Below are 23,745 nucleotides of genomic sequence, written 5' to 3'. Positions count from 1 at the left end.
AATCTTGAGATAATATTTTCATAAATATTAAGTAAACAATTTGACCTTACTGTGTCCCTTCTAACTGGTCTTTAATATTTATATTTTATTTCTCTTGAATGTTATATATCAAATTTTCTTTTAAGTTCTGTAGTGTTTGTCACAGAGACCTGAAAATCATTCAGTTTATTAAATGTAAGAAACAAAATATCTTATCAAGAATTCCACTGACTCACTAATGAATGCAGGAAAGATTTATATTACATTCCAGCAAGAATGGGTGCCTAGATAAATAGACACACCTTTGAAACTCCAAAGGCAGCATTTTATTTCCTATCCTGAAATACAAGTCCTTCCCCTGATTCCCCATTAATTGGATGTTATAGAAGTTACACTTTTTTTTTTTTTCATTTAGGATTATACTTAACTTTGCTGGGTGTTACCTTTGGGCATACTCCCAGCTCTTTTACTCTCTGGAATGTAGCATTCCAACAGTTACATCAGTCACTTCATGATATTTAAATTGTTTTTTTTTTCTTTTTTCTTGTTGCTTCCAATATTTCCTCCTTTACCTAGAAGTTCTTAAACTCATATGACAATATTTTTAAAATGACTGTACATATATAACCTTTATCAGATTGCTTGTTGTCTTGTGGAGTGAGAAGGTAAGAGGAGAGAAAGAAAAACATTTTTGGAATTCAAAATCTTTTTTTTTTTTTTTTTTTTTTAATTTTATATATATATATATATATATATATATATATATATTTTATAATATTATCCCTTGTATTCATTTTTCCAAATTACCCCCCCTCCCTCTATTCCCTCCCCCCGACGACAGGCAATACCATACATTTTACATGTGTTACAATATAGTCTAGGTACAATACATGTGTGCGAATATCATTTTCTTGTTGCACAATAAACATTAGAATCCGAAGGTACATGCAACCTGGGCAGACAAATATTAGTGCTAACAATTTTCATTCCCCTCCCAGTGTTTCTTCTCTGGGTGCAGCTACCCCTGTCCATCATTGATCAACTGGAAGTGAGTTGGATCTTCTTTATGTTGAAGATTGGAATTCAAAATCTTACAAAAAGGAATGTTTAAAATCATCTTTATATGTAATTGAAAAAATAAAATACTCATTGTAATAAATTTTTTTCTTAAGAAGGAGCAGCTTTTTCTAGCTCCATTACCTTTTTCAGAATATGAATAAAGATTTTTTTCTATCATCGTAAAAATTATCTATGGTTGAGTTCTTTCTCCTGTGCTTACTCATTTTTATTATGTCATTATTATTATTATTATTATTTGTTTTAGTTTGTTTTTAGCAAAAGTTAATATAATCAAATTGTGGTCTTAGGGCATAGGGAATGATACCACGAGCCTCAGGTCCTCCTTACTGCCATTTTCTGAGGTCTGTGTTGGGCTCACCTTTCCACTTTTAAATCACAGTTAGGGCCCCCAGCCATAGTATTCTGTAAAATTATCTTGGTCACTTCCATTCCTCTAGTGACTTCAAACTATAGCTGTCCTTCCTGTCCTGAAACTGAAACCAGAGACTTTGCTCTTCCTCAAGTGCCCTCAGTCAATAGGGTCCTGCTCCTCACTACTGCTCTCACAGGCTATGTTCTAGCTTCCTCTCTCTATAGCCTTAGTCCTGGACACATTGAGTCTAGGTTAAATTTCTCATATAAAGCTGCCCTTTGCCTGGGCCATTTTTGCTTTTAGGGGTTATGATGAGGTTTAGAATTGGGGGTACCTAAATGAAATTAGGGTTTAATTGAGGTCTAGTGGAAGGTTCAGGGTGCAGATAGTCAAATAGAGCTCCCTTGCAACCCGTCAGGATTCGGTGCAAGAATACAGAGTTAAATAAGATCTAATGGCAGGGCAAGAGTCCCCTGTAAAGGAATTTACAGACCCGAAAACCTAGATTGATAAAAGAGGTTTGTTATGGGGTTTGGAAGTAAGGTGAAAGTCTAGTTAGTAAAGAGAAGAGGGCACTGGAAACAGGATTCCAATGGGCAGAGACCCTTCGCATGCCAGGCTTAAGGCTGCCATGTTAGGAACCTCTGCAAAGATAGGACTACAGCTTAGCTCTGGGCCTGTGGGTGGCTTCCCAAATTGGCTCAGATCTGGGTGGGGGCTGGGAGAGCCTGGATCTTCTATTGGAATTCAAAGGGTGCTTTTGAGCTGGATTTGTTAATCAAAGGTCCTAGTTTCTTGAATTGATAATGCATCAGCTAGGAGGGGCTGGGAATCAGAAAGGAATAAATCAGTCTGAAAGGATTAGTTTCTTAAAGGGAGCACAACCCACATCAGTTAGACCACCATGTTTTGCCTCATGGTGTTTTTCTCCTTGTCATAGCTAACTCTTTTAGGGTGCTCAATCCCTTTTAGGGTTGGTCTGCCAGTCAATGCTGTAACCCCTTTCCTTTGCTAAGTAAAACATTCTATTGTTTTCCTGAATTTATTTCATATTTACCATTTATGGTGTCTATTTTACCTTTTCATTTTGTCTGCAACCTCTTCTTATAAAAATACCTTTAGACAAAGAGAATGCTATCGTGAATTCTTCACATGTACCTTGTATTTAGAAGCAGGAATTACTACCCCAACCTCATCATTTCATATCTTAGAAATGAAAGAAATTTTCTGTAATTTTTCCCCCTGCTATTTTCATTATTATTCAATTTCTGTGGGAAAACCTTTCAATTTTATGCAATAAAAATTGCACATAATAATGGGTATAAAGATAAATCCAAATAATTGAAAAAAATGTTAATAACTATTGAATAAGCTGAGCCAATATAATGACAACACAGCCTAAGTTAATTTACTTATTCAATACTATCTATATACATCAAATTACCAAAAGATTACAACTAGGAAAAAACCTGTAACAAAATTCTACTGAAATTTAAAGAATTTAAAGGAGAGTAATGAAAAAACACAGGGAGAAAAGAGGTCTAGCAGTACCAGATCTCAAACTATACCACAAAGCAGTAATTCTGAAAAGAAAAATGGATACTAGTTGAAAAATAGAATAATCAGTATAACAGATTAGGTATCTAATATATGGAAGCAAACTAACCTAGTAGATTAATGTTTGATAAACCCAAAGATGTCACCTACTAGCATAAAGAATCATTATGTAATTTTAAAAAAGAACAACAACAAAAAAAAAACCAAAAACAAAAAACACCCAAACCTGCATTAAAACTGAATAACAGAATGGCAGAAATTAGGTTTAGACCAGTATTTCATACCATGAGTCAAGAAAAGCATGGAAGGCATAAGTAACATAGATCGAAAATTAGATTATAAACAAATCAATAGAACAAAGAAGAAATTACCTTTAGGCTGATGAATAAAAGAAGTGTTCATAATTTTTCTTTTTTTAAATGATTTTAAAGTACATATAATAGGTAAGGATGGGGTTGAACAAGCAAATTTCTTAAGTATCCCCTTTTTCTCCCCTCCCCTAACTCATCCCTACTTCTATACTCCATCTAAAGTAAGTGAAATGCTTTACCTTGGTACCTGATTTGGAACTAGTTTTGAATTTTATAGATAATCTTCAGAGAACCAATTTTATTCAAACAATCCCAATATTCTTTGTGTCCTGTCAATCCATTTCTTCCATTGGCTCATTGAAGATGTCTAAATTGATCAAGGTCTTTTCACATTTAGTTGGACTGCCTTTGACTGATTTGTTGGAAAACAGAAGCTTCTTCATGAGATTAAATGAAGTAGCAGGACATGACATTTAATCGCTTACTTTATGTGGAGCCCTTACAAATAAATTCAAAATTACTTTAAAATCTGTCTTACCTAGCTATGTTTCCTGCTGAACTTCCTTCTATTCTCTTCTGTGAATTAAAAAAAAAAAATCCTTCAGCATCCCTTTTTTTCTTTTTCAGATAATACTATTGCTAATTCCATTCTTCCTCCTCATCTTCCTTCCTGATTTAAAAAAAAAGAAAAAGAAAAGAAAAGAAAACCACAATCCTCGAAATTAAGATAGTCAAGAAAAACAAATTCATGCATCGGCCCAATTCCCCCTTCTCCTCCTCTTCCTAAAAGAGCATGTGTCCTTTTGTACCTTGAGATATTAGTTAGGTAGTGTGCTTTCTCATCAAGTTTTCTGGAATCTCCATTTATTACTATGATCTTCTACAGTCTTTTAAAGTTCTTTTTCTTTATAGTGTTGTTTTTATTATGTAAATTGTTTTCCTGGTTCTGTTTACTTTACTTTGTATCAATTCCTAAAATCTTCCCAGGTTTTCTGAAACAGATCCTTTCATCATTTCTATTTTGCAGTAACAGTCCATACCATCCATATATCTACTTAGACTTGAACATAATTTGTTTATTGTTCGATTTATGTGTCCCTTAGTTTCAAGGCTTTTGCTACAACAAAAAGAACTGTTCAATTTTTTGGTGTGTGTATGTATATAGTTCTTTCTTTCATTGATTTTGTATATAGGCCTAGCAATGCTATTGTTGCAAATCAACAGTTATGCACAATTTAGTGTCTTTTGTGGGGACAATGCTTCTATTTGCTTTCCAAATCAAATTCCATTTGTCATACCACTTTACTGGTAAAGGGACAATGCATTCACACACCCCTATTTTTCCACAGCTTCTTCAAACAACTGTCATTTTCCCTTTTTTGTCATCTTGGCCAATCTGATAGATGTGAGATGAAACATTAGAATTGTTTGAATTTGTTTTTATCCAATTATTCATGACTTTTTTCTTGTGGGTATCTTGGATTTCTTCCTTTGAAAAGTAGATTTCTTAAGGTTTCTTCTGAGAGTAGACTGAAGATAACTCAGACTTGTTAAATTTTCCTTGTGCATCTTGTACCAGAAATTGACAATCCTTACAAATCTGGCATGATTTATTGCTTTGTTGATTATCTAGACTTTTTTAAGTGGAGAAGATGGTAATAATGCAAACTAAATTTAAATGTGTATCTCATAAACATTTTTCCTCCTAGAGAGCTATTGTTAAATATTTACAGTTTTGTCTGTCTTTTGTGTAAATCAATTTTTACTAAGGACTTTTCCCCTTTCCTAAGTGTTATTGCTACAGCCACAGTGAAGGCAGGTAGATTCAACACTTCCAACACTGAATAAACTCCTTTTCCTTTTCTTCTTCCTCTTCCTCTTCTTTTGAAAATAGTATATTATTCCTATTACTTGTAAAGATAGTTTTCAACATTCATTTTTTATAAGATTTTGAGTTCCAATTCTTTCCCCAACTTCCCAAAATGGCAAGCATCTGATAAAGGTGCAATCTTTACATATAGTCAAGTTGTGAAAGTAGAAACAGAACAAAAGGGAAAAACCACAATCAACAAACTAACCAAAAAGGGAAAATATTCTTGGATCTGCATTCAGACTCAATAATTTGCTACCCTCCTGCCCAAGGGTTTTCTTGGTTCCTTCAGCAGCAAATACCTTCCTCTTTCAGCCTATTTTTTTGCATATGACTTAGAAACAAGAAAACTAGAGTTCAAATCTCGACCCAGCCCCTTAATACTGGTGTGCTCACACTTATCTCAATTTCAGTTTTTTAAAAATAGTTTTTAATTTCAATATATATGCATAGACAGTTTTCAACATTCACCCTTGCAAAACTTTGTGCTCCAAATTTTCTCTCTCCCTTCTTTCACCTCCTCTTCTAGACAGCAAGTAGTCCCATATTTGTCAAACACGTGTAATTCTTTTATATATATTTCCATCTACCATGCTGCACAAGAAAAATCACATCAAAAATTAGAAAGAATAAAAGTATCAGCTTCAGTTTTGTTTTGCCTTGTCTTTTTATCAGTAAAATGGTGAATCATAGCACCTGCCTTACAAGGTTTTGAGAATTTAGCGAGATAACTTACGTAATGAGTTTTGCAAACCTGAAAGCGCTATGCAGACACAAGCTGTAGTTATTATTGTTTTATGTCTTGTAGCTATCTATTAGTTTACTTCATTACAATGAAAAATTGTTGAGGACAAGTACTGTTTGTCTTTTCCTGATATCTCTAGTACTTAGCACAGTGCCTTATAGTAATCACTTAATAAATGTAGAGTGACCGGTTACTAAATCATTACTGACTACCAGACTGATCCTGCAGGTGCCCAGGTGTTTCGCTAAGTAGGGCGCTGCAGCTGTCACTCAATTTGAGACTGCAAAGGTAGGGAGCGAGCGGAGGTCAGAGGGACGGGAGATGGCTCCGCCTCCTGCCTCGGGGGCCCTGGACCAGCGTGTTCTCCGTGCGGAGCCTCCATCCCTCACTCGGGCTGACTCCGCGGAGGAGGAGCAGCAGCAGCAGCAGCAGCAGGAGGAGGAGGAGCAGAAGGGGATATCTGGCCGAGGGTTGGAGGCGGGGTCCCACATAGAGCTGCCCCCGCTTCTCCGCCTCCCGACTTCCCCTGCCGGCCCCTGGCTCCAGCCTAGGGAGTCGTTGCAGCCTCCGCCTGGTGAGTCTGAGCTCCTGCTATCCAGGCCGGGGGCTCGGGTATTGCACTTGGGTGTCTGGCCTGGGAAGAAGGGGCGGGGGAGGATGCGGGTGCCCAATAGAGCTTGGGGAGAGGGCGGTGCGCTTGGTCCTTGACGCCCCGGGGTTGGGCTGGGGAAGAGGGATGCTGCCGCAGATCTCTAAACCTAGGAGCCGGTAGGCAGACTGGAGGCCTGGGGACCGCTATGGTCCTGGGGAAGAGCTGCGGATTGGGGCAGAGGTTGGAGCCCTTGGTCTTTGCGGGTGGAGGGGGAGAGTGGAGGCAGGGCGAGGGCTCCGAAAGCGAAAACCGAGGGGTTGTGCTGATTTTTTGATGGACAACCCTGGGGCGCCATTATAGACACCCCCTCCCTCCTCTCCTCTCAGCTGAGTTTCTTTTGCTTTTGTGCTGCCGAAGGGGAAGCCTCTACTGTTTTGGTGGAAGGGAAGACAACTAGCCTTCTTCGGTTTCCGGAGGTTAACCCAGAAATTTTATAATCTGCCGGCTCTTCTGGGTGGAATGAATGATCTCGGTTACAGCCCTTCAAAGTTTGCCAGAGGCAAGACTAAAGTGTCCTTTTTAGCATTCCCTATTGTCATTTAAAAGACCCACTCTCTTTTCCCTCCTCACCTCTTTCCCTTCCAAAAAAGAGTTGATTCAGGGCTTCTCACTCTAAAGAGCCTACCTTTTGAGTTGAATTTTGAAAGATCGAACAATTTCAACTGTTGGAATTATCCCAGTTTAAGCAGGTAGACTAGGAATTAAGAGAGCAAGGACTTTTGGGGGAAGGGATATAGTAGATGGGAGACTGGATTTACTTCAAGGTGAAGTTGGAAAGGTAGACTAGTTTAGAATGTGCAATGTATATTACCGGATATTCTGCTCAATATCTAAGCGTTCCTTGTTTGTAGATCTACTAATTTTGTTGAAGATCTCAATTATCCTGGTATCTTCCAGAGCACTTGCTATTATTTTGCATATAGTGGAGTTAGTATGTGGTGGTTGAATTTCTGAAAGGTATGCAGGCCCTTTTCTTTGGGCTTTTTCCTAGGCTCTGATAGCCTTGAGGCAGATTCCAGATTTCTGTGATTTTTAAATTTGGGTAGAACTTGCCTTCTTGAGTCCTCATAAATAGTCCTCACTTTCACTGTCCTGTGGTTCAGATCAAATTTTACTAGGGATATTAAACTATTGAAACTCGTTAGTTTCAATTGTTGATTTGTCACCTTCCATGGAGATCCCCATGTAAACGGCCAGAATTTTACCTTAACTTTTATTCATTCTTTGCACAAAGGTTTATTGTACATATACGATGTACAAGGTTTTTTGTTAGATACTTGGGAAGGGAGGAGAGAGATTGTAGAGAAAAGGGCATGTCTTTAGTTTGTTTTAAGAGTAAACTGGTTATCATATTAAATAATTTCTTCATTGAGGTGATGGACACAACTGTAATTAGTATGTTTTATGAATTCATCCCCTACACCCTTCTCACTTCCGTTGGCAAAGAGAGTCTATATCCATCTAATTGATGGGAAAGGAGACAGTATTAAAACCAGTATAACCAAAATGTTGGTAGAGTTGAGAAGAGGGAGAAATCACTTTCATTCATTAAGAACTTATTAAACTCCACTTGTAAGCCAGGCACAAGGATTAAAAAAAAAAAAAAAAAAAATGAAGCCTTCTGTATTTTCAAGGATCTTGAAAACATGTGGCTGCTTTTTGGAGGATGAATTGACATGTAGGTAAATCAGCAAATATAAAATACGCATATTTTTCACCATTATTTAATCATCATCACAAAAATCAATAATAGTGTATTTTAAAAATTTATAATACCTTTTTATTTTTCCAAATATAGGCAAAGATAGTTTTCAACATTCACTTTAGCAAAATCTTGTATTCCAAACTTTTCTCTTTCCCTCCCTCCCCCCAGACAGCAAGCAATCCAATATAAATTAAGTATGTGCAATTCTTTTTTCCCCCACTTTTTTTTTTTTTTCCTTTTTGAGGCAATTAAGATTAAGTGATTTGCTCAGGTCACACAGCAGGTAAGGGTTAAGTGTCTGAAATGGGATTTGAATTCAGGCTTCAGGATCTGTATTCTAATCTAGCTGTTCTTGTGCAGTTCTTCCAACCATAATTTCATATTCCTCATGCTGCAAAATAAAAATCATATCAAAAGGAAAAAAAAATCATATCAAAAGGAAAAAACATCAACAACAATAAAATAAGCAAACAAACACTACCACCAACCAAAAAAGGCGAAAATACCATGCTGTGGGGGAGCAGCTAGGTGGCGCAGTGAATACAGTACCAGTCCTGAGGAGGACCTGAGTTCAAATTTGTCCTCAGACACTTAACACTTCCTGGCTGTGACCCCATTTAATATAGTAGCATATTTTAAAAGGGTGTGGTGGCAATAATCTTGGAATCTGGAGAGTGATATTAAAATGTGAGCTCCTAAACTAGTTGTATGATGCTGAGCAACTCCCTTCATGCCTCTGAACCTTATCTTTACACGATGGGAATAATAAGCTTACCTTACAGAATTTTTCTAAGTGTTCTTTATATAAAGTGCTCTGTCTGTGTGTGGAGGGGCATTGACTAAGTCCAGTTACCATTTTCGAAGGAATATGCTGGAGTTTAAACTGGTCTACATGGAGCTTGATAATTCATTTTCGGTGTAAACACTGCCTTCTGGAAATCAGCAAACTTAGCTACACCCAGCGAAAGAACTCTGGGAAATGAGTATAAACCACTACATAGAATTCCCAATCCCTCTATTTTTGTACACCTGCATTTTTGATTTCCTTCACAGGTTAATTGTACACTATTTCAAACTCCTTTTGTACAGCAAAATAACTGTTTGGACATATATGCATATACTGTATTTAATTTATACTTTAACATATTTAACATGGATTGGTCTACCTGCCATCTGGGGGAGAGGATGGGGAAAAGGAGGGGAAAAATTGGAACTAAAGGTTTTGCAATTGTCAATTATTATTATTATTAATTTTTTTTTCCTGAGGCTAGGGTTAAGTGACTTGCCCAGGGTCACACAGCCAGGAAGTGTTAAGTGTCTAAGAGCAGATTTGAACTCGTGTCCTCTTGAGTTCAAGTCTGGTACTCTATCCACTGCGCCCCCTAGCTGCCCCAATTGTCAATTATTATTAGTGGCAGAAGTCAGCATGACAGTATTAGGAGTGGTCCTGATAGAGAGTCTAACGAGAAGGAATTGCTATAATTGTAACATAGGTCAGAGCTATGGTATAGAAGAGTTAGGCTTCATGAAAAATTTAAAAAAAAGAAAGAAAGAAAAGAAAAGAAATCAGCAAGCTTGATTTATATTTTCCTTGCTTGGATTTAAGAAAGTGAAGGAGAAAATATAAGTAATGAAAAAACAAAGTTGGGCAGCTAGTTGGAACAGTGGATAGAGCTTCAGCCCTGAAGTCTGGAGGCTCTGAATTCAAAATCCAGCCTCAGACTGTGCAATCCTAGGCAAGTTTGATTAACTTAACTCTGATAACTTCCTCCCTCCCCCTCTTCCCAAAAAAGGGGGAAAAAAATAGGAAGAAAATATATTTCTCCTTGGAGAACTAATAGTTAAACATTTACCTAGCACACACCAAGTTCTGAGCCTGACATATAATGATTTTATGAGGTATATGGAATGTAGGAATAATCAGTACCCAAAATATAAAAGAAATCCAGAAGGCTTCCTTATTGAGAATAATTTACTAGCTTGTAAACCTTAAAGAGATATTTTGGAAATAATTCTGTGGGAGTTTTTGCTTGAGGCAAGAAAATGGGTGAGTGATTTCTAAGCTTTTTTTTTTTTTTTTTTTTTTTTTTTTTTTTACAGGTCTGGTCTGAGAGTATGTATAGGGCAGGAGATAAACTATGCTTGACTTGGCCATCTATAGAGAAAAAAATTAAATGGGAAAAGAAATGTCAATTGCTCAGATGAACATATTTTTGAATGGATAAGTTGTAGAGTTTGTTCATTTGTACATTTTTAAAAAATAGCTTTTTATTTACAAGACATATGCATGGGTAATTTTTCAACATTGATAATTGCAAAATCTTTTGTTTAAATTTTTTCCCCTCCTCCCCACTCCTCCCCCAGATGGCAGGTTGACCAATACATATTAAATATGTTAAAATATATGTTATATATTTCTTTTTTTAAAAGCTTTTTATTTTCAAAATACGTGCATAGTTTTTAACATTCACCCTTGCAAAACCTTGTTCCAAAATTTTTTCTCTCTCCTTTCACTCCACTCCCCTAGATGGCAAGTAACCCAATATATATCAAACATTGTATATATTTCTTGAACAAATAGCACAAATGAAATATGAGTTGGGCCCAAAAGAGGAATAATGGAAAAGCATTTATTATGCACTTAACTATGTACCTGACACCAGACTAAGATCTGCGAATATGTCTGATGCTGTGCTAAGGACTGGGGATAGAAAAACAAACAAGTAGATAGTTTCTGCCTTGTTTACAGTCTAAGAGTAAATTACAACACATCAGAGATGTCAGAATTGGAGGAGTAGGTCAAGGATTTGGAGATGGGCTAAAAGATGCTCGATGGCCTAATTTGGAACAAAATAAAATGAAAGCTCATTCACACGACTCAAAGGCCTCAAGAATCAGAGTTCCAAGAGGAGATTTGCTTAGTAGTGGGATTGTTGGGTCAGAGGATATACTCTATTTTAGTGATTTCATTGGGTATAGAATCAAGTTACTTTCTACAGTGCCTTTACCAGTTCCTGATTCCACCAGCAGGGCACTTATGTGCTTGGCTTCTGATAACTACTATTTTTGGTATTAGATGATGAATGTGTGTTAGAAACTTAAAGTTTTCTTCTTATATTATTTCTTTGCAACCAAAATAGGTTGATATAATTTCATATGTTGTCTCATTTAAATTTTTTTATAATCTAATCTAAGCATTACAGCAAATATCAGTAAACATGAAGATTTTCATGTACAAGAACAGAAAGAGTATTGTATATAAAGTTGTGTATTTTTTTTAAGTCTAGCAAATTAAACATGTTAATTCCCCCCCCCCCTCTTTTTTTTCCTGAGGCTGGGTTTAAATGACTTGCCCAGGGTCACGCTGCTAGGAAGTGTTAAGTGTCTAAGACCAGATTTGAACTCGGGTCCTCCTGAATTCAGGGCTGGTGCTCTATCCACTGCGCCACCTAGCTGCCCCTTTCCTCCCCTCCCTTTTAAATAGTATTTTATTTTTCCAATTATATTTAAAGATAGTCTTCATTATTTATTTTTATAAAACTTTGTTCTAAATTTTTCTCCCTCTGTCCTGTACCTTTTCCCTCTCAAGATAGCAACAAAATATATACAATCCTTTTAAACGTATTTCCATATTTGTAACATATTAATTTCTAACCTGTTCTGCTTATGCCATTCTCTGAATTTCTTTATTTTCTTCTATGCATTTAAAAAAAAGTTTCATTAATGATCTTTTCTTTCTTTTAGGGAAGCATCATCACATCTCTCTTTTTCTGTCCTTTCCCGTGGACAAGAAGTATTATCAAGTTCATTATCATCTTTTGAGATATTATTTAGTCATGTCCAATTCTTTGAAACAATCAGGCCCTTCTATCCTCTATTCTTTTGAAGTCTGTACAAATTCATATTCATTGTTTTCATGATATTCCCTTCCATGCTGCTCTCCCTTTTTCTTTTTTCCTTCAATCTTTCCCAACATTAAGGTCTTTTCTAGTGAGTTCTGTCTTTTCATTAAATGGCCAAAGGATTTAAGTTTCAACTTCAGTATTTGATCTTCCGGTGAATAATAGTCTGAAATAATTTCTTTTTAAGTATTGACTGATTTCATTTCCATGCTGTCCAAAGGATCTCGAAAGCCTTCTCCAGCACCACAATTTGAAAGCGCCAATTCTGTGGTGTCTAGCCTTTTTTTCTTTTCTTTTCCCTTCTTTTTCCCTTAAAGCTTTTTATTTATAAAACATATGCATGGGTAATTTTTCAACCTGTGCTCAAAATTTTCCCTTCCTTCCACTCTCTCCCCTAGATGGTAGGTAATCCAATACATGTTAAATATGTTAAAATATATGTTAAATCTAATATATGCATACATATTTATACAGATATCTTGTTGCACAAGAAAAATAAGATCAAGAAGGAAAAAAAAAAAAAAACAGAAAACAAAATGCAAGCAAACAATGCTATGGTCCACATTCTGTTTCCATAGTCCTCTTTCTGGGTATAGATGGCTCTCTTCATCACAAGATCATTGGAACTGGCATCAGTCATCTCATTGTTGGAGTCACATTCATCAGAATTGATCGTCATATAATATTTGATGTTGCCAGGTATAATGATCTCCATTTCACTTTGCATCAGTTCATGTGGGTCTCTCCAGGCCTCTCTGAAATCATCCTGCTGATTATTTCTTACAGAACAATAATATTCTATAACATTCATTCATTCTCCAACTCATGAGCATCCACTCAGTTTCCAGTTTCATGCAGTTACAAAAAGGGGTGCCCAGTCTTTTCTTGCAGCTATCCATGGATAACGGAAAATCAAAGCATGAAAAATCCATGTTTTTGACTGCACAAACCTTTGTTAGTAAGATAACGTCTCTGCTTTTTAGTACACTCTCCAGACTTGCCATAGCTTTCTTTCCAAGGAGCAAGTATCTTTTAATGTAATGGTTGCACCCACCAACTGCAGTAATTTTTGAGCCCAAGAATATAAAATTTGACACTGCTTCCATTTCTTCTCCCTCTATTTATCGAAATTGATTGGGCCTGATGCCATGATTTTAGTTAGTTTTCTTTTTTTTTTTAAAGTAAAGGTTATACTCTGTTCTTTCACTCTCATCAAGAGGCTTCTTAATTCCTCTTCCCTTTCTCCCATCCAAAACTTTTGGTTGGTAGTTCATAATTGAGAGGAATTCCAGTGATTAAATCTTTCAAATTTGTTTTCTTTTTCTAGAGTTATAGTCGATGCAAAAATTGTACTAGTGGTATAGTTGGTGTAAAAATTGTTTTTCTGGCTCCCAGAATTCAATTTCAGTTGTTTTGTTGACATTGTTGTTCTTTCTGTTTTTATTGCTATAGTCTCTGTGTATATTATTTTCCCCGTTCAGCCTACCTCAATTTTATATCAGTTTGTCTAAGTCTTCCCTTAAGATCTATCTCTTAAATAAAGGCATTCTATTAATGTTACCCTTTGGCAGCAAGATGTGTTCAGCAGCATCACCCAGAAGGCATTGGTGGCTGTGAGAAAAGTACAATATATATCTAATAAGGATCCCCAGAGTCAACAAGAGCAAGAAATTTCCCAGAGGAATTAAATGATAGAAGGAGAAGGTAGGCTGCTCCTTTGGCAGGTGTGAGGTGGACAGGCAAGTGATCCATCCACTCTAATCTTATATTATTACAGAAAGCAACTTCCAAATCAGATCAGACTCGTGTGCATATGAGTGATTTTGTCTGAGGCCCTGCAGATCCAAGGAATAAATGTAGAGGTAAAAGTTGTGCACATTAACGATAATAATATTTGAATTTGATTAAATGTTAGGAGAGATCATAGATTCAGGGAGGTAGGATATCACTTCTAATTGTGGTATTCTAAGAAGAAGGAGACCTAGGCTACACCTTGAAGAAAGAAAAAGATTTTAATTGGCAGAAATGTAGGAGATTGGCTGCCAATATGTATGGCATATGTATGCCAAAAGAAGCAAAGAAAGGACAGGGCTAAATTAGAACTACCTAGCCACACAGTTTGGCAGGACATAGACTATATAAAATGTGAATAGAACTAAAAAAGTACTTCTCAGAAATTAGGGAGAAGAAAACCCTCTCCTCCTGTATTTTGGGGTGTTTATAGTCCACCTCAGACCCTTTAGTTCAATTAGCATTTATTAAATGCCTAGAGTAGTTAGAGAAGTGGGCCTGAAATCACAAAGACCAGAATTCAAATATCCCCTCAGACACCTTCCAACGTAAAACTAGAAACTCCTTCAAGTAGTTTTGCCAAGAAAATCCCATGGACAGTTTGTCCACAGGGAATGTATAACAACTATGTGCCTGGCACTGAGCTAGTCACTGAGGATACTGAGAAATAAGAAAAAGAAAGTCTCTAATTTCAAGGAGTTTATAATCTATAATTTTGTTGTATTCTAGGTGCTTCCATTTATGGTTTTCTTGGCGAAGATTTTTACTATTTCTTTTTTCAGCTCATTTTATAGATGAGGAAACAGTGGAGTAACTTACCTAGGCTCACACAGCTAATAAGTGTTGGAGGCCAGATTTGAATTCAGGATTGCAAATCCTATGGTTTATTCACCAAATGGAACTCTACATACAGAAGAAAGCAGAAAAATGGGGGGACAAAGAGCTTGATATTCCAGGGAGTCTTTTCTTTCTTTCTTTTTTTTTTTTTTAAATTTTTTTTTATTATATATATATATATATATATATTTTTTTTTTTTATAATATTATCCCTTGTATTCATTTTTCCAAATTACCCCCCTCCCTCTATTCCCTCCCCCCGATGACAGGCAATCCCATACATTTTACATGTGTTACAATATAGTCTAGGTACAATACATGTGTGTGAATATCATTTTCTTGTTGCACAATAAACATTAGAATCCGAAGGTACATGCAACCTGGGCAGACAGATATTAGTGCTAACAATTTACATTCCCCTCCCAGTGTTTCTTCTCTGGGTGTAGCTACCTCTGTCCATCATTGATCAACTGGAAGTGAGTTGGATCTTCTTTATGTTGAAGATTTCCACTTCCATCAGAATACATCCTCATACAGTATTGTTGTTGAAGTGTACATTGATCTTCTGGTTCTGCTCATTTCACTCAGCATCAGTTGATTTAAGTCTCTCCAGGCCTCTCTGTATTCCTCCTGCTGGTCATTTCTTACAGAGCAATAATATTCCATAACCTTCATATACCACAATTTACCCAACCATTCTCCAATTGATGGACATCCATTCATCTTCCAGTTTCTAGCTACAACAAAAAGAGCTGCCACAAACATTTTGGCACATATATATCTCTTTCCGCTCTTTAGTATTTCTTTGGGATATAGTCCCAGTAGTAGCGCTGCTGGGTCAAAGGGTATGCACAGTTTGATAACTTTTTGGGCATAATTCCAGATTGCTCTCCAGAATGGCTGGATTCTTTCGCAACTCCACCAGCAATGTATTAGTGTCCCAGTTTCCCCACATCCCCTCCAACATTTATCATTATTTGTTCCTGTCATCTTAGCCAATCTGACAGGTGTGTAGTGGTATCTCAGAGTGGTCTTAATTTGCATTTCTCTGATCAGTAGTGATTTGGAACACTCTTTCATGTGAGTGGATATAGTTTCAATTTCTTCCTCTGAGAATTGTCTGTTCATATCCTTTGACCATTTATCAATTGGAGAATGGTTCGGTTTCCTATAAATTAGGGTCAGTTCTCTATATATTTTGGAAATGAGACCTTTGTCAGAACCTTTGTTTTTAAAAATATTTTCCCAATTTGTTACTTCCCTTCTAATCTTGTTTGCATTAGTATTGTTTGTACAGAAACTTTTTAGTTTGATGTAATCAAAATCTTCTATTTTGTGATCAATAATGATCTCTAGTTCTCCTCTGGTCATAAATTCCTTCCTCCTCCACAAGTCTGAGAGGTAGATTATCCTCTGTTCCTCTAATCTATTTATTATCTCCCAGGGAGTCTTTTCAAACAGAGTTGCTGATGTAAAGTGAACAGTTACTGGAAAATTCTGCAGGTTTAAAGCCTTCTAAATAGGATGTCTTTGGAAGGAGATTAGAAATCCACCCACCAGCCTTCCAATCAGAGGGGAGAGGCTGCTGAGAAGTTGATAAGGTATTTTGTTTAAAAAACTGAGTCACTCAGCCTGATCTTGAGATTTCTGGTGAACAGCTTATCCTGGATCAGGCATAGTGTTTCATGGGATCCAAACCTCATAAAGCTGCTGATGCAAAGTTGAGATTTAACTGAGACCTTTACTAGTGTGCTATGACGAGAAATAACTTCTTCGGGCCTCATTTCCTCATGGGTAAAATTCAGGGGGTTGACTCAATGGGCCCTTTCAGCTCTAAATTATAATCCTGTGATATTTCTGGCACTGAATAGCCTTTTATTTCCAGAACCCAAAATGTGAGCTTAATACTATCGGTATTATAGTTTAGCCATATTCTATGTTATATTACATTTGGGGGTTAGCTTTTATACTTAACCACCGTTTTATAGCAACATGGTTTTGATGTGAAAATTCTTGCTGGCTTCTAAATAACACATTGAATTTTGGTATTCTTACTTCTGACTCAGACTATTGCAGTAGCCTTTGGATTGGTCTCCCTGAAGGGAGCCTTTTGACCAGAAGAAATTTTAAAGGTTACTTAGTCTAACCTCCTTATTTTTATGGGTGAAGCAATCGGGGCTCCAAGAGAGTAAATCACTTGCCCAATGTCATACAAATAATTAGTGGCAGAAACAGAATTTCTTATTTGTCTTTTCTTCATTAATAAAAGAAAAGCAATAAAACCCTATTGTTTATAATTTTTTCCCTATGTATCTTTTCTCATATTTAGTTCTATTCTATCCATAGTCTTAATTTTTTTTTTTTTAAAGGTGTAGTCTTTTCACTAACTTTATCCCAGTCTTATTGTCCTTCATGTTGCCACTGGAAAAACTCCACTTTTCTAGTTTTGTTCTCTGGATTTTGATCTCTGCTATGTTGAAATTTTCCATACATATTTTCCACCCATAAAATCACAGAATTTCAGAGTAGTTAAGGATTTCAGTGACCAAAATCTTAGTCCAGCCCATAATCAAAAAAGAGTCTTCCCTACAAGATAACCCAAAAAAGTAATCATTGTCCTTTTGCCTGAAGATCTCCAGTGAGAAAGAACCTACTAATTTTAAAACTATTTTCTTTGTTAAAGAAATTTTTCTTTCTTTGCAGTTTCTGCCTGTTACTTCTTATTCTCTGTGCTTCGGGATGTGTGATGTATAAATGCCACATGGGACAATAACCGATGATAATGGGGAATTCATTAACTAATGATAATGAACTTGATTGTCCTCTGAGTGACAGGGAACATGCTTTTCTATGATTTATTTGGGCTGGAGAAGAGCTGCCTCTTTATTCTATCCCAAATTCTCTTCCTGAGCCAAATATGTGGTCATGTCTGAGGGGAAAATCATAGACTCATGAGTTGGCTGCCTACACAGTAACTGTATTCCACTCTGCTTACCTTTAAGAGTTGTTGAGGATTAATTATCCCACTATAGCCCCATTAGATCACATTAAAAATAGGTGCAAGGTAATCTTTTGGCTCATTTCGGTGGGTAGAATGCCAGACCTGGAATCATCTGGCCTCTGACACTTACTAGCAGTGAAACCCTGGGTAGGTCACCCAGTTCCTCATCTATAAAATAAGTTGGAGAAGGAGATTGTAAACTTCTCCAGTATCTTTGCCAGGAAAACATCAAAGAGTCAGACATAACTGGAAATAATTGAGCTGAATCTTTCAGAATCTCTTCCCTTTTCCTCTTTCTCACTCTTTTTTATATATGCTATATCCTGACTATTTACATATTTCTGCCAAAAAAAAAATCTTTATATGGGTCAAGATCAGCTTGGTCTCTAAAAGTAGTGGTTAATAAATTAACCTTAATTATTCAACCTTTTGTTAGGTTGTTTTTTTTTTAAGATTATATATAAGGAAATGTATTAAAATTAGAAACAATAACTAATATCTATATAATACTTTAAGGTTTTTAAAATTATTTGATTCTCAATAACCCATGGGAATAGATATTGTTGTTAAGCTCATTTTGCAGTTAGAAAAATGGAGGCTGAGAGCATGAATGAGAGGTCAACTAACTAATCCTATGAGAGCAGGATTTGAAGTCTTATCTTCCTTACTCTCAGTCCAGAACTATTACTTAGTACATATACATCTATTTCATCTATTTCATATACCCTGATATTTCAGTTTGAGGTGCTTATTTGAAATAAAATATCTTTTATGATTGTTTTCCAGAAATTATTGGAACAGAACCATGGAAAAAGAATTTTCATTGCTGCACCTGTTGATGTACAACTTGTGATTGGATCGTAAAGTTTTTTTTTTTTTTAGGCTATTTTTCCCCTGCCTCATGAGTGGTGGTGAAGGACATTTTATCCCTCTAATAATAAGATGGGCATAAACTTGACTATTCAGCTTTCCTATAAATTCAGACTGTTGCTGCTCTTTGCATTATGCATGATGGTGATTGGATGGGCTACCTCAAGCTACCTGGTTGCTGCCATCCAAGAGATTCCTAAAGTAAAGATTTTCAACAGGACCATAATTTGGAGGAAGGAGTTAGCTTCATCTAATAAAGCTTCCATGACAAAATCAAAATTGAAAAGATGTCCTCTTTTGTCTCCACACTTGAGTAAGTATTTTGTGCTTTATTTTAATTTGGATGTGATTTCATTAATGTAGCTAAGTAAGGAAATTTCTTTTACCAAACCATATCGGCAATCTTGAGTCTCTGTTTGAGAGTTTTCCTGGGAACACTGAGCATTGGATATGTAGATTAAGATCCAGAAGGGACCCTGGAGGACAGTTGGTCTCCTTATCTCCAGCCTCAGTTGAACAATAAAATAGCTATCATTTATATAGTACCTTAGGATGCTGAAGCATAGTTCTATCATTTGAGCTATAAGGCAACTCTATGAGGTAGGTGCTGTTATATCCCTACTTTGCAGATGAGGACACAGAGGCTGAAATTAAGTGACTTGATTACAGTATACAGCTAATAAGTGTGTTGGACACAATTTGATTTTCTTGACTCCTCTCCATTGTACCACTTAGCAGCCAAGAGGTTGAGCCTTTGTGTTCCCTGGGTCTGAGATAGATCATTGCAATTAATTTGATTGCCTGCTATTGGGATTATTTTCTCTTTGGTACATATTGTAGTCTTGATGTATATTATTTTCATCATTCTGCCCTCTTCAGTTAAATCTGTTCAGTTGCTGTTTCTATGATTTCTTTTTCTTTTTTGTTGTTGTTCTTTTTTATGACCCAGTAGTAATAGTATTCCATAAAGTCATGTCATGTGATCTATTTGATCAGTTCCTCAGTCTTGCATTTTTTGGTTTTGTTTCTCTGCTAATACTAAAACTAAACTTCTCCTATATGTTTTGCTTCTTGGAGCCCTTTTCAAACCTCTCTGGTATTGTTTTGGAGACATTTCCTTTGTTTCAACCCAAATGGTTATTATTACTAGAGAAGAAAAAGTATATTATGGAAGAACAAAAAACGCAATAAAGAGGGGGTAACTAATTAGGATGGAAGTCAGAACTAAGAGTTGAATGAGGAAAAAGAACCAAAGAAAGGAAAGAATCAGATTAAAATGGTTTTGGAGAGAAAGTGAGGATTTAGGTTTTTAGATCACTTTGAAGTTAGGTGAAAGCAAGATGTGCAGACATTTATCAAAGTAGCATCCAGGAATGGAGTTGATGATTTGAGAATCATTTGATGTAGTGACTTAATAAGTGGTTTTATTGGTTTTCTTTCCCCCTAAGGCAATTAGGATTAAGTGATTTGCCCCAGGGTCACACACTGAGGAAGTGTTAAGTGTCTGAGATCAGATTTGAACTCTGGTGCTCCTGACTTCTGGGCTAATGCTGTATCCACTGCCCCACGTAGCTGCCCCAATAAGTGGTTTTATAATGAACAAGCAGAGTGCCAGGCATAAGAGGAGAGGGATGTGAGGAGCTTTGAGCCATGCCCATTGGTATGTGAGGAGGAAGTAGATTAAATAAATTAAATCAGTGAGAAACTGGAGAGGTAGGAAGGAAATTTTTATAGTGGAACGTCGAAAAGGTGAAGGTTCGTATAGCAAACAATCTGATGTCGATTATACAAGTACATTTATTTTTAACATTTCCATATGAGTCATGTTGGGAAAGAAAAATCAGAACAAAAGGGGAAAACCACACGAAAGAAGGGGGAAAAAGGTGAAAGTAGTATACTCTGATCTGTGTTCAGTCTCCATGGTTCTTTCTCTAGATGTGGATGGCATTTTCCATCCAAAGTTTATTGTAATTACTTTGGATTATTGCATTGCTGAGAAGAAAGATTGGGAAATTTAAAAATAGTTAAATGATACAGGGAAGTTAGAGAAGATAACACAGACTGGATTTGCCAATTGGGAGGAATGATGCCTAGAGATTAAACTTCAGCAAATGTGTAAATAAAAATTAATTGAAGCAGAAAAATCTTAATCTGGAGATTGTGAACTTTTTAAAAAGTTGATATTGTTTTAAAATATAATTTGTTTCCTTCATAATCCTATGTATTTATGCATTTAAAAACATGACTCTAAAACAAACCAAACAACAACAAAAAAATTACTCTGAGAAATAAGTCCATAGGCTTAACCAAACTGCCATAAGAATCTATGACATACAAAAAGGGTCAAGAACTCCTGAACAGAAAGTTTGGGAGTCTTAGCAAAGACCTTGTGGAAGTTATATGGAATTGAGTTTGGTAGGTCTACTTAACACCAATGGTATTTCTTGGCAGTGCTTGATACTTTGAGAAATTGGAGCAGAAAAAATTTGAGAATTAATTAATTAACAGAACAAATACTCTTTTGCATCTAGTGTTACTTTTCTAAAAGCATATTTCTTTTTCATTTGAACAGTTAGCTTTCCCTACCTTACTTTTCAGGTCACTAAGGATTAAATGAGATAATGCATTTCAAAAGCTCTTTGAAAAATCTAAAATATACAATTTAAAGCAGTATATTATTGAAGAATGTTGTATCATAATAGGCCCAAAGTGGAATAGTGTAAAAAGAACACTGGACTTGGAATCAAGAAGACCTAGTTCCAGTGCTTCACATACTTAATAGCTGTGTTATAAATACTGGACAAATTACTTAGAATCTCTCAGATTCAATTTCCTTATCTGAAAAATAGGTATAATAATGTCACCTCTCTCAGAATTAGAATAGTTGTAAGGATAAAATGAGAACATTTAAAATGCAAACCTTAAGACTCTGTATAAAAATTCTATTTATCATTGTTATTTCAAAGATAACAAACTAATTTATCTTGGGACAAATTAGACAATGAGCTGAACTCCCTTTCAACTCAATATATGCTTTGCTTCATGGATATATAAAATTTCTTTGTTTACTAATTTTCCATCAGAAGCCTTATATTTAAAAATCATTTGCATTTTCTTTAAAGTAGCTAAGTACTTATGAATGTAGTAGAATGATCATGTACTTTAAAAGGTTCTTGTATTCCTGGAGCCCAAAATATCCAGTAGTATGCCAAGCAAAAGCCAGCTTTTTTCCTTTTTTGCTTAATTCTCTTGCATGCTTTTCTATGATATGCTTGGGTTTGAGAGAAGAAAGAGACTCCTTTTTATGCATCCAAAATTCTCTTCCTGAGCCAAATTTGTAGTCATGTCTGGGGGAGAAGCTCTGTAGCACAATATTACCAGCTTGGATATATTAGGACAAAATGTTCTTTAATGATCCTCTTACTTTAAATTGCATGATTTTGGACAAGTAAGTCAGAGGGAGGGATGGTGGAAATCTGTAAGGTTGTGATTGCCATGTCCTTTCCAGGAATGGCAGTGTAATTTGATTGCTCTTTTCAGAACTGGGATTGGGGAAGAAGGCAAGGTTGGAAGAGGAGTGGGAGAAAGTCACCCAGTACGAAGCAGTTGGTGGATTGGAGAAGTAGGGCAGATGTTTGGGTTTGGAGCCCAGTGCTGGGCAGTGATGGAGGCTGAAGGGCTGGCAGCATGCTATGGAGTTAGGGGAAGTTAAGTGATTTACCCTAATGATGCAGCAGGGGAAGAGATGAGTCAAAGCTCCAACCACCCTTGCAGCCTTTATTTTTCATAGGAATTTGTGGTTGTGGGGGAAACCGTTTGATTGCATTTGTGATGCATTAGGAAATGTATTTGTGTTCAGTACAAGACAAATTTAATATATACTTATGTAGATATGTACATAAATAAACGTGCAGGTTATTGTACATCTGTAAACAAAAAAAGAGTTTCTGCTTATAAAGTGTTACCATTCTACTGGGTGAGGGAGATCAACAATGTAGGTGAAATTAGTTTAGTACAAAATAGATATGAATTATGTGTAAGAGTAAGTTCTGAGCATGAAGTTGGGGAAACCCCAATTACTAAGAAAAATCAGGGGTAACTTCTTGTTAAGCTGAACTTTATGGGGAGCAAAGGACTGCAAAGGGCAGAGGAGAGAAGGGAAGTATCAAAGGTAGAGAGGATGGCCTATGGAAAACTAGAAGTGAGCAATATATAGGGACAAGTTGGCCAGAAGCTCGAGGGAAGTGGAGGATATAGGATAAGGTGAAGTTAATCTATTTAGCTACAGTCTTTTCATAGGGAATGTTTGAAAGTTCTTTATTTCATTGAATGTCCATTGTCCACCTGCTGAAGAGTTGAGCTCAATTTTGCTGGTTAGGTGATTCTTGGTTATAACTCTAGCTGGTTTGCTTTCAGGAATATCATTCCAAGCCCTTAAATTTTTTATCGTAGAGGCTGCTAAATCTTGTGCAATCCTAACTGTGGATTCTCAATATTTGAATTATTTCTTTCTGGCCAATTATAGTATTTTCTTTTTAACTTGAGAGTTATGGGATTTGTTATAATATTCCTTGGAAATTTTCATTTTGGGAAGTGATTGGTGAATTCTTTTTTTTTTTTTTAATTAAAGTTTTTTAAATTTTCAAACCATATGTATGGTTAAGTTTTCAACATTGGCCCTTGCAAAACATTGTTGTCCAAATCTCCCCCCTCCCCTTTTTTGCATCCCCTCCTCTATATGGAAAGTAATCCATTATATGTTAAACATGTCAAACATATGTTAAATTCATTGGTAGATTCTTTCAGTTGCTATTTTATTCTCTAGTTCTAGAATATTGGGGTAGTTTTCCTTGATAATTTCTTGAAGGATGCTGCCCACATTCTTTTTCTGATCATGGTTTTCAAGTAGTCCAATGATACTTAATATCCAACACTAACAACCATCTTTCCTGGATCTATTTTCTATGTCAATTGTTTTTTCAATGAGATATTAATATGAAGTTAATCCAGAAAGATAAATTAAAGACAGGACATGAAAGACTTTAAATGTCTTTCGGAGTCTTGGTTTCAGTGGGGAAGTGAAGGAGACTCTG

General features: G+C 36.1%; 1 protein-coding gene across 1 annotated transcript in view; it reads left to right on the top strand.

Moving 5' to 3' along the window:
* Positions 1-6,316: 6,316 nt before the first annotated feature.
* Positions 6,317-23,745, top strand: part of B4GALT4 (beta-1,4-galactosyltransferase 4) — a 38,131-nt gene continuing 20,702 nt past the window's right edge. The window contains exons 1-2 of the mRNA XM_074301304.1: positions 6,317-6,468; positions 18,569-18,965. Of these exons, the coding sequence (XP_074157405.1) occupies positions 18,725-18,965 (241 nt within the window). The 5' untranslated portion in view covers positions 6,317-6,468; positions 18,569-18,724. The remainder of the gene's footprint in view (positions 6,469-18,568; positions 18,966-23,745) is intronic.

Source organism: Sminthopsis crassicaudata, chromosome 3 (assembly GCF_048593235.1).
Source record: "Sminthopsis crassicaudata isolate SCR6 chromosome 3, ASM4859323v1, whole genome shotgun sequence".
In the NCBI taxonomy this organism is placed as follows: Eukaryota; Metazoa; Chordata; class Mammalia; order Dasyuromorphia; family Dasyuridae; genus Sminthopsis; species Sminthopsis crassicaudata.
Note: the sequence above shows the minus strand (reverse complement) of the source record. Positions and strands in the feature narration are given on the sequence as shown.